The 16,779-nt window shown below is 46.7% G+C and overlaps 1 protein-coding gene across 1 annotated transcript; it reads left to right on the top strand.

The window, feature by feature from the left end:
* Positions 1-12,551: 12,551 nt before the first annotated feature.
* Positions 12,552-13,691, top strand: KCNJ10 (potassium inwardly rectifying channel subfamily J member 10). The gene has a single exon (XM_055403172.2). The coding sequence runs from the start codon at positions 12,552-12,554 to the stop codon at positions 13,689-13,691; it is 1,140 nt and encodes a 379-aa protein (XP_055259147.2).
* Positions 13,692-16,779: the final 3,088 nt, after the last annotated feature.

The following is a 16,779-nucleotide window of genomic DNA, read 5'->3' as shown; positions in this document are numbered from 1 at the left end:
TCAGAGCTGTGATTTGATGGAAAGAACAGTATTCCTTCCCTGGTGGCACAGATAGTAAAGAATCCACCTGCAATGCAGGAGACCTGGGTTTGATCCCTGGATTGGGAAGATTCCCCTGGAGAAGGTAACGGCTAACTACTCCAGTATTCTCTCCTGGAGAATCCCATGGACAGAGGAGCTTGGTGGGCTATAGTCCATGGGGTGGCAAAGAGTGGGACATACTCACACACAGTATTCCTTCATATCACCGTCTTCCATAATCAGATGTCCAGGATGCAAGACAGGAGGCATAAGAAACTTGGAGAAGAAGGGCTGGGCCAGACAGATGTAGGGGGAGTGAAAAGACAAAGAGGGTGAGAAGGAGGACAGACCAGGGGAGACGCATTTTGGTAAAACAGCCAGCATGAAACATGAGCAGGGCAGTGCAGATGACAGAAGAGATGAGGTGAGTTGGGAGCAGAGTGCGAGGGAAGGAATGGGGAGGATAAGGACCTGCCACGCAAGCCGATAAGGAACACTGGGACGGTGCAGCCACACAGCACAGCGTGACCACCAGCCTGCAGACGCACCCTAGGCGACTGCTCTGCACTCCTCACACGGGGCTGGCTCCTGCGCACCCCCTCCCTGCTCCAGCTGTCCATCTTCTCTGGCTGCTGAGTGTGAAATTTGCTCAGCAAAGGCAAGTTTACTATAATATTAACCTGAAGCTATAGTGGGGAGAACTTTGTAATGCAGCCAGAACTAGATACTAAGCTCAGCTCTGCTACTTATATATTGGGTCACCTGGGCTTCTTGAACCCCAGTTCCATAAGGAACTAAAGAATGGAAATTCTTCCTGGGGCATCCTGGGCGGTCCAGTGGTTAAGATTTCGCCTTCCAACACAGGGAGTGCGTGTTTGATCCCTGGTTGGGAGTTTAGATTCCACTTGCCTTGTGGCCAAAAAACAGAAGCAATATTGTAATAAATTCAATAAAGAGTTTAAAAATGGTCCACATCAAAAAAAAAAAAAAAAAAAGAAACAAAACTCTGTTCCCCAGAGTTGCTGCGAAGATGAAATGTGATGTGCTGGTCTAAACTAGGCATTCAGGAAATGATAGCTGCCCTCATTCTCTCCCCTTCTGTTTCCCTGAACCAGCCGTCAGGAAGAGGAAGACTCCGTGGTCAGAAGAGAAGACTCCTCTGGGGGGCTCTGTGAATGGCTGTGCCCTACAGGGAGGGGACCAAGTCCCTGCATCTGATCCCCGTGGGAGGCGGGGGGCTCCCTACCCACGCCATGTGGCTCTCGCCCCTCATTCTAAGAGCCCAACCTTTAAATCCACAAAGCTGACCACAAGGCAGGAGGGTGTTATGGGACCAGAGCCCATCGTTGTTTTCCCATTTGTCCCATTAAGTCTCACGAGCTCTCAACATTTCAACCAAAATGACTGGCTCCTCTCCCCTGCTGGCCCTGGATCGCCCCAACGCTACACCTTTTGTTCCTACTGCTCCCTTCCCTGAGGGGCCTTCTCTTTGACCCCCGCCCCAAACTCCAGTCTCTAAGGGTCCAAATCTTGCCTTCAGGCCGCCTTTCTCTCTAACATAATCTCCCCTGGGTGAAACAGTCAGGTGTGGAGGAAAAATCTCAACTCTCGCTTGTTACTTACTGATTACGTTTCCTGGTAAAAAAAAAATGAGGATAATAGCAATTATATAACATTAAAATATCCCCAACTTAGCCCAGTGCCTAGCGCTTAATAGGTGCTCCGTCAATACATATTAGTTGTCTTTCCAGCCCCCGTCACCTTGAGCTAGATGCCACCTTTCCCTTTGCAAAGTCCCCCAGGGCTTCATGGATCTCCCCCCACCCCGTGGCACTTATCACATCTTGCCTGCTTTGTGGCTGTCTTCCTTATTTGATTGTAAGGCCCTCAAGGCTAGAATCAGTATCCAACTTACCTCCATAATTTGAGTGTCCTGTTTAGAATCTGGCACCTAGTAAGTGTTCACTGTAAAAATGCACGAACACACACCTGAGCCTGCATAAATATTCCTATGCAGTGGGTGCATCATTACAGATGAGGATGTTTGGTTTGTTTGCATATCTAATAGTGCTGATAATTGGCGTTTCAGTGGATATAGGAAAGACAAAAATCATCACAAGAAAAATCAAATGAAGATACAAACAAGAATGGGGAGTGAGAAGGCCCCAGAGGGAGAGAGACCCTGAACCAGAGTGAAGTTCCACCTGTTGTCCCCAGGCCAAGAGCTTCCATGTGCCCTCGGTCCTCATGGAGGATTCTCAGTGTGCTTACACTGGCCCCTGTGGCTGGGGTGAATTGGGAGTACCCTCCTACTCACTTATTCACTCATAAACTACTTCTTGAGTACCTATTGTGTGTCGTACATGGTGTGAGTCATACATCAGGCTAATCGAAATGTGCTATACCTGAATCCTCATTTCAGTAAGCTTCTTTGTAGTAGAAGATACATGTTATACCAAGTAGATGTGCAACAGAAGATACAGATGGAATATAAACATACACACTTTTTTTTTTTCAGAGGCTGGTTTTGGGGGTCAGAGAAGTCCTCATGGAAGAGGAGTCATTTGAAATGGGCTCTGAAAGATATCTCGGCTATATAAAGACAAGGAGAAAGGGAGTCCAAGGAGAGACAAGAGCATGAACAATCCCTTGAAGGCAGGAAAACCTGGGTGTGTACAGTAGGGAGCAGGGGACTGCTGGTTTGTCTGAAGTTTGCCAAGGACAGAAGAGGCAGGAAACAAGGCTGGAAAGAAGGTACAGAAGCAGACTCTGTGACTGCTCCAGACTGAGTTTGGCCTCTCTCTGATACCTAGGGGACACATCATCTGACAAACCTAAACCAAGAGAAGGGATTGAGCTGGGGAAGGATCTGAGATAGTTATAGTACAATGACAAATGGAGTTTGGAGGCAGAAGGGTTTGGGAGGCCAAAGGGCTCGATTTACCAATCACACCATCTCCCTGAGCTTCAGTTTCCTCATTCATAAACTGAGGATCGTAACCTTAATGTCTCACAGGAATGCCATAAGAGTAGAAGTGCTATGTGAAGGGCTGGGTGCGTGTGATCAGAGGCGTCGTTTAGGAAGAGCGATCCAGGAGCAGTGTAGGAAGGATTTGGGGAGGGAAGAAAAGAGACAGGAGATGAGTAGGAGGCTGATGATTCAGCCAAAAGGTAGTAAGGACCTGAACTCAGACATTGAAATGAGGGGGAAGAGACATAAGTAACAAATCCACAGCGTGTGGCACCGGATGAATACTGGGGTGAGGAAGGAGCAGAGTCTGAGATGTTATGAAACATTTTCAACGCAGTTAACTTGGAGGTTATGGCACTGTTAACTATTTAAAAATTTTTTTGGCTGCGCCATGCATGCAGGATCTTAATTCCCTGACTAGGGATCAAACCTGTGCCACTTACGTTGGGAGTACAGTCTTTTTTTTTTTTTTTTAATTGCAAGGTATTTGCTTTACAATATTGTGCTGGTTTCCGCCATACGTCAACATGAGTCCTCTCCCTCTTGGACCTCCCTGCCTGCTCCCTCCCCATCCAGCCCTTCTCGGCTGTCTTGGGGCCCTGGGTTGAGCTCCCTGTCACACAGCAAATCCCCACTGGCTGTCTAGTTTACATATGCTGATGCACGTCTCCATGCTGCTCTCAGTTCGCCTCACCCTCTGCCTCCCACACCGTGTCCACAGGTCTGTTCCCTACGCCTGCATCTCCATGAATGCCCTGCAGATAGGTTCACCAGGACCATCTTTATAGATTCCATGCTGCTTCTGCTGCTGCTAAGTCACTTCAGTCGTGTCTGACTCTGTGCGACCCCACAGACGGCAGCCCACCAGGCTCCCCCGTCCCTGGGATTCTCCAGGCAAGGACACTGGAGTGGGTTGCCATTTCCTTCTCCAATAGATTCCATATATATGCTTAATAGACAGTGTTTGTCTTTCTGACTTACTTCAGTCTGTACAATAGGCTATAGGTTCATCCACCTGTTAGGACTGACTCAAATGCGTACTTTTTAAAAGCTGAGTGACATTCCGTTGTATATATGGACCACAATTTCTGGATCCATTCATCTGTTGATGGACATATAGGCTGCTTCCATGTCCTAGCTACTGTAAAAAAGTGCTGCAACGAACACTGGGATGCATGTGCCCCTTTCAGCTACGATTTTCACAGGATATATGGCCAGTAGAGGGATTGCTGGGTCATATGGTAGTTCCACTCCTAGTTTTTCTTAAAGGAATCTTCATGTTGTTCTCCATAGCAGCCATTATCAATTTACATTCCCACCAACCACGCAAGAGGGTTTCCTTTTCTCCACATCCTCTCCAGCATCTGTTTGCAGATTTTTTAATGATGGCCATTCTGATTGGTATAACGTGATACCTTACTGTAGTTTTCATTTGCATTTCTCTAATAATGAGTGATGCTGAGCATCTTTTCATGTGTTTGTTGGCCATCTGTATGTCTTCTTTGGAGAAATGTCTGTTTAGATCTTCCACCCACTTTTTTGATTGGGTTGTTTGTTTTCCTGGTATTGAGCTACATAAGCTGCCTGTATATTTTGGAGATTAATCCTTTGTCAGTTGTTTCATCTGCAATTATTTTCTCCCATTCTGAGGGTTTCCTTTGCTGGAGCACGAAGTCTTAACCACTGGACCACCATGGAAGTCCTGGCACTGTTAACTGTTTAGGAAACCAAAGAGAGCCTGAAGTAGAAGAAAGAATTCATTCACCCGTGGAAATGGATGCGTTTAGGATTCGGATCCCAAAGCTTCTTCATTCGGGTTGCTCTTGCCACAGAGAGGACAGATAAAGCTCTTTGCTCGGGGCTGCTTCCCTGCCCACCCCTCTCCCAGCCTGACAGGCACACAGCTCTAACCCGCCCCTCCTCCTGTGCCTCAGGGAGGGGGCTGGAGCATCCTTTCTGGTCATGCAGTTGGGCAGAGTCCTCCCCAGTGCCCACAGCTGTGTATAGGCTTGTTCTCCTCCTTCCTCCTCTTGGAAGGGGAACCACAGATCCAGAGGGAACTGGGACCTGTGCCTGGGGCTTGCTCTATCCCACCTTTTGAAAAGAATTTGTAAACATCTGCGCACGTGTAAACCTGGGTCCCTGTGAGGTAGACCATGGCTGCAGCCCTGACTCAGGCCTCTGTCTATCCAAATCCGGGTTCTAGTCATCCTTTAACTCAGACTTTCTTAACAAACTGCAGTCAGTACTGGTGAAACAGGTGATATGCAGTCTGTGGCCTTAAATTCAGAACTCACAGGTAGCAAACAACTGTAAACAAACCGTGGCAAAACACCATGATGTTCGAAAATAGGAATGTGTACAAACGATGCTTAGTAAATTCTTGCTGGAGGCGGGGAGGTGGAGATGAACTGTTTCTTCAATAGTCAGGCAGGCTTCCAAGGGGGCAACCAACACTTGAGTGAGTTTTGAAAGATAAGCTGAAGGTCACCATCCTGGTGGGCAAGGAGCGGGTGCAGAGCAAAAGCAGACCCAGAGGTAAAGGTAGATGTGAGGGGCTTCATGGAGCTGGAGTCTAGGTATGAGCAGGACAGTGGCCAGACCAATGCCGAGGAGGCAGGGACCAAACCACGAAGAGCCTTGAACGTTGTGCTGAGAATGATGGGGAGCCAGGAACCGGTTTTAATCACAGAAGGAGTTATGCATACTGCAGAGCAGTCCTATACTCAAGAAAGGCTCTGATAAACCCATTCTGGGGAATAAACGACTCATGAGCTCTTAGATAAAGAAATAAAGCTTAGATAGATCTGTAGGTGTGAATCAGGAGGGAGAGGTGTTTGCTGAGGGAACATGCCGGACACCACAGTAGGTGTGACTGGCCTTTGTTTTAGGGACTCATTAGCTTAATATTTTGGAGAAGGCAATGGCACCCCGCTCCAGTACTCTTGCCTGGAAAATCCCATGGACGGAGGAGCCTGGTGGGCTGCCATCTATGGGGTCGCACAGAGTTAGGACATGACTGAAGCAACTTAGCAAAGAGTTGGACACGACTGAGCGACTTCACTTTCACTTTTGCATGCATTGGAGTAGGAAATGACAACCCACTCCAGTGTTCTTGCCTGGAGAATCCCAGGGACGGGGGAGCCTGGTGGGCTGCCGTCTATGGGGTCGCACAGAGTTAGGACATGACTGAAGCAACTTAGCAGCAGCAGCAGCTTAATTTTTGGAGTAAAAGAAGGTGATTGTGTCTGACAGCTAAGAGGCTGCTTTTGTTTTCAGAATTCTTCAGCTACTGTCCCTGGTATCTGGCTGGGATCTACTGGGGAAACAGCACCCTCTAGAGGAGACAGTTACATATGTTTCAGGTGGGGCAGCAACAAATAATTTCCAGAACTCTATGCTGCCCCCTAAATCAAATCCCTTATGATTATACAGTGGAAGTAAGAAATAGATTTAAGGGACTAGATCTGATAGATAGAGTGACTGATGAACTCTGGACGGAGGTTCATTGTACAGGACATTGTACAGGAGACAGGGACCAAGACCATCCCCATGGAAAAGAAATGCAAAAAAGCAAAATGGCTGTCTGAGGAGGCCTTACAAATAGCTGTGAAAAGAAGAGAAGGGAAAAGCAAAGGAGAAAAGGAAAGATATAAGCATCTGAATGCAGAGTTCCAAAGAATAGCAAGGAGAGATAAGAAAGCCTTCCTCAGCGATCAATTCAAAGAAATAGAGGAAAACAACAGAAGAGGAAAAACAAGAGATCTTTTCAAGAAAATTAAAGATATCAAGGGAACATTTCATGCAAACATGAGCTCGATAAAGGACAGAAATGGTATGGACCTAACAGAAGCAGAAGATATTAAGAAGAGGTGGCAAGAATACACAGAAGAACTGTACAAAAAAGATCTTCACAATGAAGATAATCACGATGGTGTGATCACTCACCTGGAGCCAGACATATTGGAATGTGAAGTCAAGTGGGCCTTAGAAGGCATCACTACGAACAAAGCTAGTGGAGGTGATGGAATTCCAGTTGAGGTATTTCAAATCCTGAAAGATGATGCTGTGAAAGTGCTGCACTCAATATGCCAGCAAATTTGGAAAACTCAGCAGTGGCCACAGGACTGGAAAAGGTCAGTCTTCATTCCAATCCCAAAGAAAGGGAATGCCAAAGAATGCTCAAACTACCGCACAATTGCACTCCTCTCACACGCTAGTAAAGTCATGCTCAAAATTCTCCAAGCCAGGCTTCAGCAATATGTGAACCGTGAACTTCCAGATGTTCAAGCAGGTTTTAGAAAAGGCAGAGGAACCAGAGATCAAATTGCCAACATCCGCTGGATCATGGAGAAAGAAAGAGAGTTCCAAAAAACCATCTATTTCTGCTTCATTGACTATGCCAAAGCCTTTGACTGTGTAGATCAAAATAAACTGTGGAACATTCTGAAAGAGATGGGAATCCCAGACCACCTGACCTGCCTCTTGAGAAACCTGTATGCAGGTCAGGAAGCAACTGTTAGAACTGGTCATGGAACAACATACTGGTTCCAAATAGGAAAAGGAGTATGTCAAGGTTGTATATTGTCACCCTGCTTATTTAACTTATATGCAGAGTACATCATGAGGAACACTGGGCTGGAAGAAGCACCAGCTGGAATCAAGATTGCTGGGAGAAATATCAATAACCTCAGATATGCAGATGACACCACCCTTATGGCAGAAAGTGAAGAGGAACTAAAAAGCCTCTTGATGAAAGTGAAAGAAGAGAGTGAAAAGTTTGGCTTGAAGCTCAACATTCAGAAAACGAAGATCATGGCATCTGGTCCCATCACTTCATGGGAAATAGGTGGGGAAACAGTGTCAGACTTTTTTTTTTTTTTTTGGCTCCAAAATCACTGCAGATGTTGATTGCAGCCATGAAATTAAAAGACGCTTACTCCTTGGAAGGAAAGTTATGACCAACCTAGATAGCATATTAAAAAGCAGAGACATTACTTTGCCAACCAAGGTCCGTCTAGTCAAGGCTATGGTTTTTCCAGTGGTCATGTATGGATGTGAGAGTTGGACTGTGAAGAAAGCTGATCGCCGAAGAATTGATGCTTATGGACTGTGGTGCTGGAGAAGACTCTTGAGAGTCCCTTGGACTGCAAGGAGATCCAACCAGTCCATTCTAAAGGAGATCAATCCTGGGTGTTCATTGGAAGGACTGATGCTAAAGCTGAAACTCCAATACTTTGGCCACCTCATGCGACAAGTTGACTCACTGGAAAAGAGTCTGATGCTAGTAGGGATTGGGGGTGGGAGGAGACGGGGACGACAGAGAATGAGATGGCTGGATGGCATCACTGACTCGATGGACATGAGTCTGAGTGAACTCCGGGAGTTGGTGATGGACAGGGTGGCCTGGCGTGCTGTGATTCATGGGGTCGCAAAGAGTTGGACACGACTGAGCGACTGAACTGAACTGATGCTGCCCCCTTCTCAGGGGCCCAGCCAGCCCTGGGGGTGGAGTGTAGCAGATTTGTTTATATGCTTCTGACTCTCACTACTGTGGAGAACAAAGCTGCCTGGCTGTGGGAGGTAGTGCAATAGCTGGGAGCAGCATATAACAGCTGGAGGAGGCAGATACAAAGGCTGGCAACAGCAGGCCCACAGTTGGAGGCGGCAGTCACAACTAGCCAGTAGCCAAAACCTCCACTGCCCAAGAATCTGTAGCCTTAACACTGGCCTCTGGAAGTTCCACCTTCTCTGTCTCAGCTGTGCTCCTCTATACAGGAGACTACAGAGGCACCCCCTGAGAACATGAGATGGTGAGAATGAACTTGGGATATACGGAAGGAGTTGCTGCAATTTAAAAGTTCTGGAGCCAGGAGACTTGGGTTCTGGCTCCAAATCCACTTGGAGCAAACGTCTCTGAACCTTAGTTTCTAATGATGTGTTTCCTACTTACCTCATGGTGTGGGGGTCAAATTATATGTTTCATAAACTGTAAAATGATACGTGAAGTGAATTGAAAGTCGCTCAGTTGTGTCTGACTCTTTGCAACCTCATGGATTATACAGTCCATGGAATTCTCTAGGCCAGAATATTGGAGTGGGTAGCCTTTCCCTTCTCCAGGGGATCTTCCCAACCCAGCGATCGAACCCAGGTCTCCCGCATTGCAGGCGGATTCTTTACCAACTGAGCCACAAGGGAAGCCGCCAAACGATATATAATCATAGACTATCACATTGGGAACCATAAGCAAGACTTTCCTTGAGCCCCAAGAGCTTCCATTTCCCCAGACAGGGTCTCTTCTCAGCACAAGCGAAGCTAAGACTTCAGTGCAGGATCCCTGGATGTCATGGTATAAATGAGGGGATAGAGACAGGGAGGAGGCAGGCATCTTGATCTTTTATGAATGTAGTCAGAAACTTAAAGACAGTCTTTAAACCTCCCATCCAAAGCTCTAATCTCCTCTATAGAATCTCTGTAAAGTTCTCATCCTACCTGGCGCCAAACACTTCCAGGGACAGGGTGCTCTCGACCTTTTGAGACGCTCTTTCTACACTCGTTAACGTGTTCTTCAGATCAATCTAGAATCTTTTTCTTGGCGGTTGATCTTTTTCTTGATGGCTTAAACTCAGTGGTGCCGGTTGTTCCCTTTGGAGCTCAAATTCAAACTTCTGTTCGCATGGCAGCGCAGTCAAACCGAATATTCTCACATCGCCTTCATACCCCTCAGACTGCCTCATCTCCAAGTAAACGTCTCCATTACCTTCAACCACTTCTCACGTGATTTGGTTCTGAAGACCCTCATGTCCTCATTGTTCCTTGAGACTCAATACTGCAGATGTGAGATGAACAGAGCAGACTCAACTGAATCCTTAGATACTTTAGTTCAACTCAAGGAACTTACAATTGCACAGCTTTTTTGGCAACCAAAACACGTAAGTAACTCACATTGGATTCCTTTCTGCTAAAATGCTTACATTTATTTTCATGGTCTGCTTATGAAATCACATCTTTCCAATTGCAGAACTTGCTCAGGTAATTTTTGGACCCAAATACGTAATCCAATGTTTATCCTTTTTGTTATGTTTGGCCCACTCATCTGGCTTCTTTTTGATCTGTCCCAGCTCTGTGTCATCTGCATAATCGAAGGTCATGTGTTCTCTATTTTTGAATAAAATTAGTGTTAAGAACATTGACTAAGGGCAAGATCAAAGATAAAGCTCTCTGGTACATCATTAGAAAGCTTATTTCAGGCTCTCATGATCCACTCACCAGTAACACTGATTTTTTATTTTTAAGCCACCCAATTAGAGAAGCATTTTGTTCATCTGTCTCTGTCCCCAAGGACACAACGAGAGATCTTGTTTTTTTTAAAAAAAATCTTGCTTAGATGCACTTTCTCTTTTGCGTTTCTCTGATGTGCCAAATTAGTAACCTTGTCAAAGAAGAAGATTAGGTTAGCGTCATTTGACTTGTTCTTAATAACTCCATGCTGGGTCCTACTGATAACTGCCTTTCCCCAACCCTGCCCAAGTGTTCACTATCTTAATGTTCCATTCTAGAGTCTTGTCTGTGGTCTACCTCATTGCAGTTTGTGAAATGCACTTAAATTTTCTTTTTTGAAAATTAAAATCATGCTCACTCATCCACAACTTTCTAGCACTCCTTCTGTTCTCTAGAACCTGTTTTAGATTCCCCTGTTCTTCAAAATATTCTATAGAAGTTTCACTTCTTTCAAGAGTTTGAAGGTCAAATGAGAAGCATGCTAACATATAAACTGTGAATGGTACACAGATGCAAGTTTTGTGGTGACTGTTTCTTTTATTAATATTACTACTACTGAGTACTGAATGGGGCTAAATAAGAATTTTTCAAACTTCAGAATTACAGGGTCTCCTCCAAAATAGCCATGTCTGGCTGAGGAGTCTCATGTGGATGAGTTCCAAGTGGGCAGTGTAAAATGCGCCCCTGGTTGTCTCTGAATATTCTTGGATTCTTGTCTGTTGGTGATCTCCAATTTTGTGTCTGCTTGGGTGAAGCTCCAATACTTTGGTTACCTGATGCAAAGAAATGACTCATTGGAAAAGACTCTGATGCTGGGAAAGACTGAAAGTAGGAGGACAAGGGGACGACAGAGGATGAAATGGTTGGATGGCATCACCGACTCAAACTCGAGTTTGAGCAAGCTCTGGAAGTTGGTAATGGACAGGGAAGACCGGTGTGCTGTGGCCCGTGGGGTCGCAGAGTTGGACACAACGGAGCAACTGAACTGACTGGGTGAATATATGAATGGACCTAGATAGTTTCCTAGCAATAAGGCCATGGGGGTACAGGCTAAGGGGCAGTGTGCAGAAGGAGAAAATGCAATGGGACAGACTTCTGAGAATGGAGAATGTGATGAGCCTCTCTGTGTTCTCCAAGAAACAAACTCCCCAGAGATCACCTGCTCCTTCCCAGAAGGTCTGGCTGGCAGATCTCAAGTCCAAGGGCTCAATTTAATTTTATAATTCTTTCTCTGCTGGAAAAGTACAAGTTATTCCTTGGGCAGAGGTGCCAAGCACCTTGTATTAAATGAGTTGTCTCCTATTTCAGAGCCTTGTCCCACTTTCTACTATCAGGACAAACAGCATTCCTGAATCTGAACTTGAGCACACATAGTCACAAGCTAATATACACTCCCAACTCTCCTACTTCACTCAGTCAAGACAATTTTGCCACCTACAATCTGGCATCTCTCCCAGTCCTTGGGAAAATGGCCCAGTGCTGCCAGGAGGCTTCAGTTTGATGTTTTTCCTACACCATCGCTTGTTTACTTTTGTTCAGTTCTGTCTATGCTCTTTCTAACACCACTCCAGACCCAAACCTAGATAATGCAAAAAGATGATAATAATGATAATGACAATAATAAAAAATAGTGAAATGGGCTGGGTGCTTAGAGAACATCTTGAGGGGTAGAAGAACGGGTAGTTTCTGCTATCTTCTCAGCTAGAAGAGTATCTTAGTATCACCAGTGAGCACTGACATGGAGGTTGGGGAGAGAATGAAGAAATTAAGGGCTTATGTGTGTTCGGGGGGCTGACCTGGAAGGATAACAACAGGATAGTCTTTCTTGCTGGTGTCATTCAAGACGGTAGGGAGGGATCCTATTTCAGAATTAGGGATCTTCGCAGAACCAGTTTTGTGGTGAAAGGAGACCAGCAGCCCTCTGTAGTCCCACTCCCACCTTCAAGGAACTGGGAACTTATTACTTTTTCTTCTCTGCCTCTCCTAAGAATTAAAAGTATCAGACTATATTGCAATTGTTTGCTTTGCTGAACAAGTATCTTTCTCACTAGGCTGTGAATTCTTGGAGAGCAAGGTTGCTGTCAGATTCATTTTTGACTTTCCAGCATCTTGCACTACAGAGCCTGGCATGTTGCAAGTGCTCAGTAAACATTTGCTAATAAGAGAACAGATCAGTGGCACTGAAATGAATACTTCTTCCTTCCCATTGGGAAGGGGGTGGCTAGCAGGTGGCTGGATTTCTGCAGTAACTCTCATTATGCTGTCTTGCTCTCTGCAGATGACTTCGGTTGCCAAGGTGTATTACAGCCAGACCACTCAGACGGAAAGCCGGCCCCTAATGGGCCCAGGGATCCGGAGGAGGAGAGTCCTCACAAAGGATGGTCGCAGCAACGTGAGAATGGAGCACATCGCTGACAAGCGCTTCCTCTACCTCAAGGATCTGTGGACCACCTTCATTGACATGCAGTGGCGCTACAAGCTTCTGCTCTTCTCTGCCACTTTCGCAGGCACCTGGTTCCTCTTTGGTGTTGTGTGGTATCTGGTAGCCGTGGCCCACGGGGACCTGCTGGAGCTGGGCCCCCCAGCCAACCACACCCCTTGCGTGGTACAGGTCCATACGCTCACCGGGGCCTTCCTCTTCTCCCTTGAGTCCCAGACCACCATTGGCTATGGCTTCCGCTACATCAGTGAGGAGTGCCCCCTGGCCATTGTGCTTCTTATTGCCCAGCTGGTGCTCACCACCATCCTGGAAATCTTCATCACAGGTACCTTCCTGGCAAAGATTGCCCGGCCCAAGAAGCGGGCGGAGACCATCCGTTTCAGCCAGCACGCAGTTGTAGCCGCCCACAATGGGAAGCCCTGCCTTATGATCCGAGTGGCCAACATGCGTAAGAGCCTTCTCATTGGCTGCCAGGTGACAGGCAAACTGCTTCAGACCCACCAGACCAAGGAGGGTGAGAACATCCGCCTCAACCAGGTCAATGTGACTTTCCAAGTGGATACAGCCTCTGACAGCCCCTTCCTCATCCTCCCCCTTACTTTCTACCACGTGGTAGATGAGACCAGCCCCTTGAGAGACCTCCCCCTCCGCAGCGGTGAGGGCGACTTTGAGCTGGTGCTGATCCTCAGTGGGACGGTGGAGTCCACCAGCGCCACGTGCCAGGTGCGCACCTCCTACCTGCCGGAGGAGATCCTTTGGGGCTATGAGTTCATCCCCGCCATCTCGCTGTCAGCCAGTGGCAAATACATAGCGGACTTCAGCCTTTTTGACCAAGTAGTGAAAGTAGCCTCTCCAAGTGGCCTGCGTGACAGCACTGTACGCTATGGAGACCCCGAAAAGCTCAAGCTGGAGGAGTCGTTAAGGGAGCAGGCTGAGAAGGAGGGCAGTGCCATTAGTGTGCGCATCAGCAATGTCTGACAGCTTGCAATCCCACCTCCCCATCCCTCTGGTTTCTCTTCTTCCTGTGGCTCCTGGGTGAGGGATGTTTGTTACCCAGGCTTACTGGGGAGCCCCAGAAGCATCCTTCTCCACTTCCTCTTCTTTAACCCAGAGGCCACCTGGGTTTTCCTCCCTTCACCTCACCCCACTTTGGCCCCAAGATGCACAACTCCCTTAAGCCAGGATGGGGGAAGGAGAGGGAAGATTAGGCTGAAGTGGCTTAGAAGGCCTCAGCCATGCTTGGAGACTCACATTAGGAGGACCGTGTGGCTGGATGAACAGACTCCCCCCCACCTCCCACTACCACCAAAGTCTGGTACTTTGAGGCTGGAGACCCCTCCATCTCTATCTCCTCACTTACCACGTTACCTAAGGCAAGACCCTCTCTCTGATGGGGTATGTGCCCTCAGAAATATAGGTCTGCAGAATAATTTTTCTCCACCAAAACCTGTGGAGAGAAGCCAGGGTTTTTCATGGTGTAGTTTACTTTCTGTTGGCAACTCCTGACTCTAACCTAGGACCTTGGTCCCCACTGTTCTCCTCTTTCTAGTTTCTAAACTGGACCCTCTCTTTGGATACCCAGTTCCTACACAGATGTCCTCTACTCCCAGGGAATATAAAGCATAAAGACACAACCACCACACCTGTACCCAACCTGAATACTGAATTCTTCACTGTGGGGACTAATGCAGAGCTATTTTTTAAAACCTTGAACCTATCCTCCAGGCAGCCCTGTTTCCCTGTGTCCCATAAAGTGATGACCCTCCCCAATTCATTCCCCTGGAAAAAGTCCAATGCCCAGGCCCCATAGAAAGGTCTGGAAATAGTGTTCCTGATTACACTGTCCCTGGCTTCCCTGATTCTTTCCTGCCCAGCCCACTCTCCCCTTAACCCCGCTCTGAAGGAAGGGAGGGAAAATGCAAGGGCCTTCCTCTCTTAACACTGATGCTTGACTAAAACTAGACTCACAGGGCACAGAGTCACAGGAAGCTTAAACCAACCTACCAAATGGGAGGAGTACATTCTCAGATTTCCAGACTGCTGTATACAGCTTCTGGGAATCAGTATGGCTTTGTTAAGGTTTGAGCAGAGGCAGAACTCTGTGGCTGGCAGACACTATTCACTGTTACCCCTCCCAGTGCCCTTCTGAAAAGTGCCAGCTATTCTGTTAGGCAGTGCTGGGAGGGGAGGAAATTACACCTCCTGATCAAATAACTATGGTCTCCCTCAGCCATTGCCGAGACAGTATAAAATGAGTATCAGTCTTCTCTCTTCTCTACTCTGCCATGAAGGCAGTTTCAGGCAAGTTAAAAGGATATTTTATGAGATCAGACTCAGGCCACTCCTTGTTCCCTGATGGGGATTGTGGTATGAGGTCATGAAGGGTGTATGGATGCCAGAACTTTCTCTAAAGCTCCAAATCTCAAGAGTGCTCCATGTTCTCATTTAGGTACCAAGGAACACTCTCCCCCACCCCAGATGGATTCGCACAGAGTCAATGTATGAATCAAGTGGCAATTTATTTAAGGTAGACCAGCCAATTGTTATGGGTTTCCCTGGTGGCCTAGATGGTAAAGAATCTGCCTGCAATGTGGGAGACCCAGGTTTGATCCCTGGATCAGGAAGATCTAGAGAAGGAACTGGCAACCCACTCCAGTATTCCTGTCTGGAGAATCCTATGGACAGAGGAACCTGGCGGGCTATAGCAGCTAATACAAACACACACACACACACAATTGTTATAAGCTACACACTTATACAGAATGTGTATTTGCATCTGTGTACATAGCCTTGGTCGCGGAGAGTCGGACACGACTGAGCGACTGAACTGAACTGAACTGAACTGAACATAGCCTTACAGAGAAACCCACAAAATCTGCAGAATGGACCCATGGTTATAATTTACTACAATTGCCAAGATCCTCTTATACTGATCTCTCCTTGAACTCAACTAACCCTTCATTCTCCACTTACTGTAAACCCGGCCATTGCTCCCTAGCTCTCAAGCAAACAAGAACCAGAACAACTTGAAAATCTGAGACAGAAAACAGAAGGCAAAGAGTCACCTTCTGGGCTCTACACTTTATTCAATGTTTGACTGACCTGATTTCTTTCAACGTGGAAGGGCAAAGAGCACTGCATTGTATGTGTGTATGTGTGTATATCTTCTTATCCATTTGCAAATTATCCTCCATCTAGTTTCTTCTGCACAGTTGCAGAAGAAATCCTCCTAGAAGAAATGCTCTCTTCCCATTCCCTCGCTGTCTATTCCAAGCCTCCAGACTCCTCAGATTCTTGGATAACAAAATGAACACTTTCTGACTTACCCTTTTTGATTCTCCTGCACAATCCCTGACTTTGCTCTAAATTGCACTTTAAATCATACCATCCTTTTGATACAACCTGGCTTATAAGCCCCATCAGAGAACAACACTCCCTTGCCCTCAACCCTAAGTGGTTTTCTAGACTACGGCCCCCATCTCCTCTGAGCTGAAATCATCTTTCAGGCTATCAGGCAGCTTTAGAAGCAGCCAGGTCTGGTGAGCAATGGAATCCCTGACCACACCAACCATGGACTTGGACTGTCAGGAGAGCACTGGGCACAGATCTTAAGGGAGGAGATTTCAGAGGATGGGCAACATGACTCATGTGGGAGGATACTCAGGGTGCAAAGATGAGAAAGGGTGGTACTGGGGGTACCTAGTGAAATTGATGAAACCCTTGAGTCTTACTTGGGCTAGCAGACAAGAAGTAGGTGGAGGCTCGGGGAATTAAGCTATGATAAATAAATGAAAGGTTTATCTAAGAAAGAGAAACAGAGATAATATATATATATATATATACACACACATACATATATAGAGATGTATATAGCTGTATATAGAACCAAATCTACAGAATGTATAGAAAGAAAGTATTCAGAGAGCTCAGCATGGGGGCAGATATCTTGCTGTGGTTTGGGGGGTAGGACTCCCCAGGTTCCCAGAACTTACAGCCAGTGATCCTGATTTCAACATGCAAAGCCTGACAAAGGCTTTCAGGTTTGATGACGGGAAAGGGAGGGTGG

Source organism: Moschus berezovskii, chromosome 4, assembly GCF_049115385.1.
Source record: "Moschus berezovskii isolate FMDL1 chromosome 4, NW_MosBer_1.0, whole genome shotgun sequence".
Classification (NCBI taxonomy): Eukaryota; Metazoa; Chordata; class Mammalia; order Artiodactyla; family Moschidae; genus Moschus; species Moschus berezovskii.
Note: the sequence above shows the minus strand (reverse complement) of the source record. Positions and strands in the feature narration are given on the sequence as shown.

Bases quoted from the DNA above. Each gene is read 5' to 3' on its own strand.
- KCNJ10 (XM_055403172.2), top strand. From the start codon at position 12,552: ATGACTTCGGTTGCCAAGGTGTATTACAGCCAGACCACTCAGACGGAA.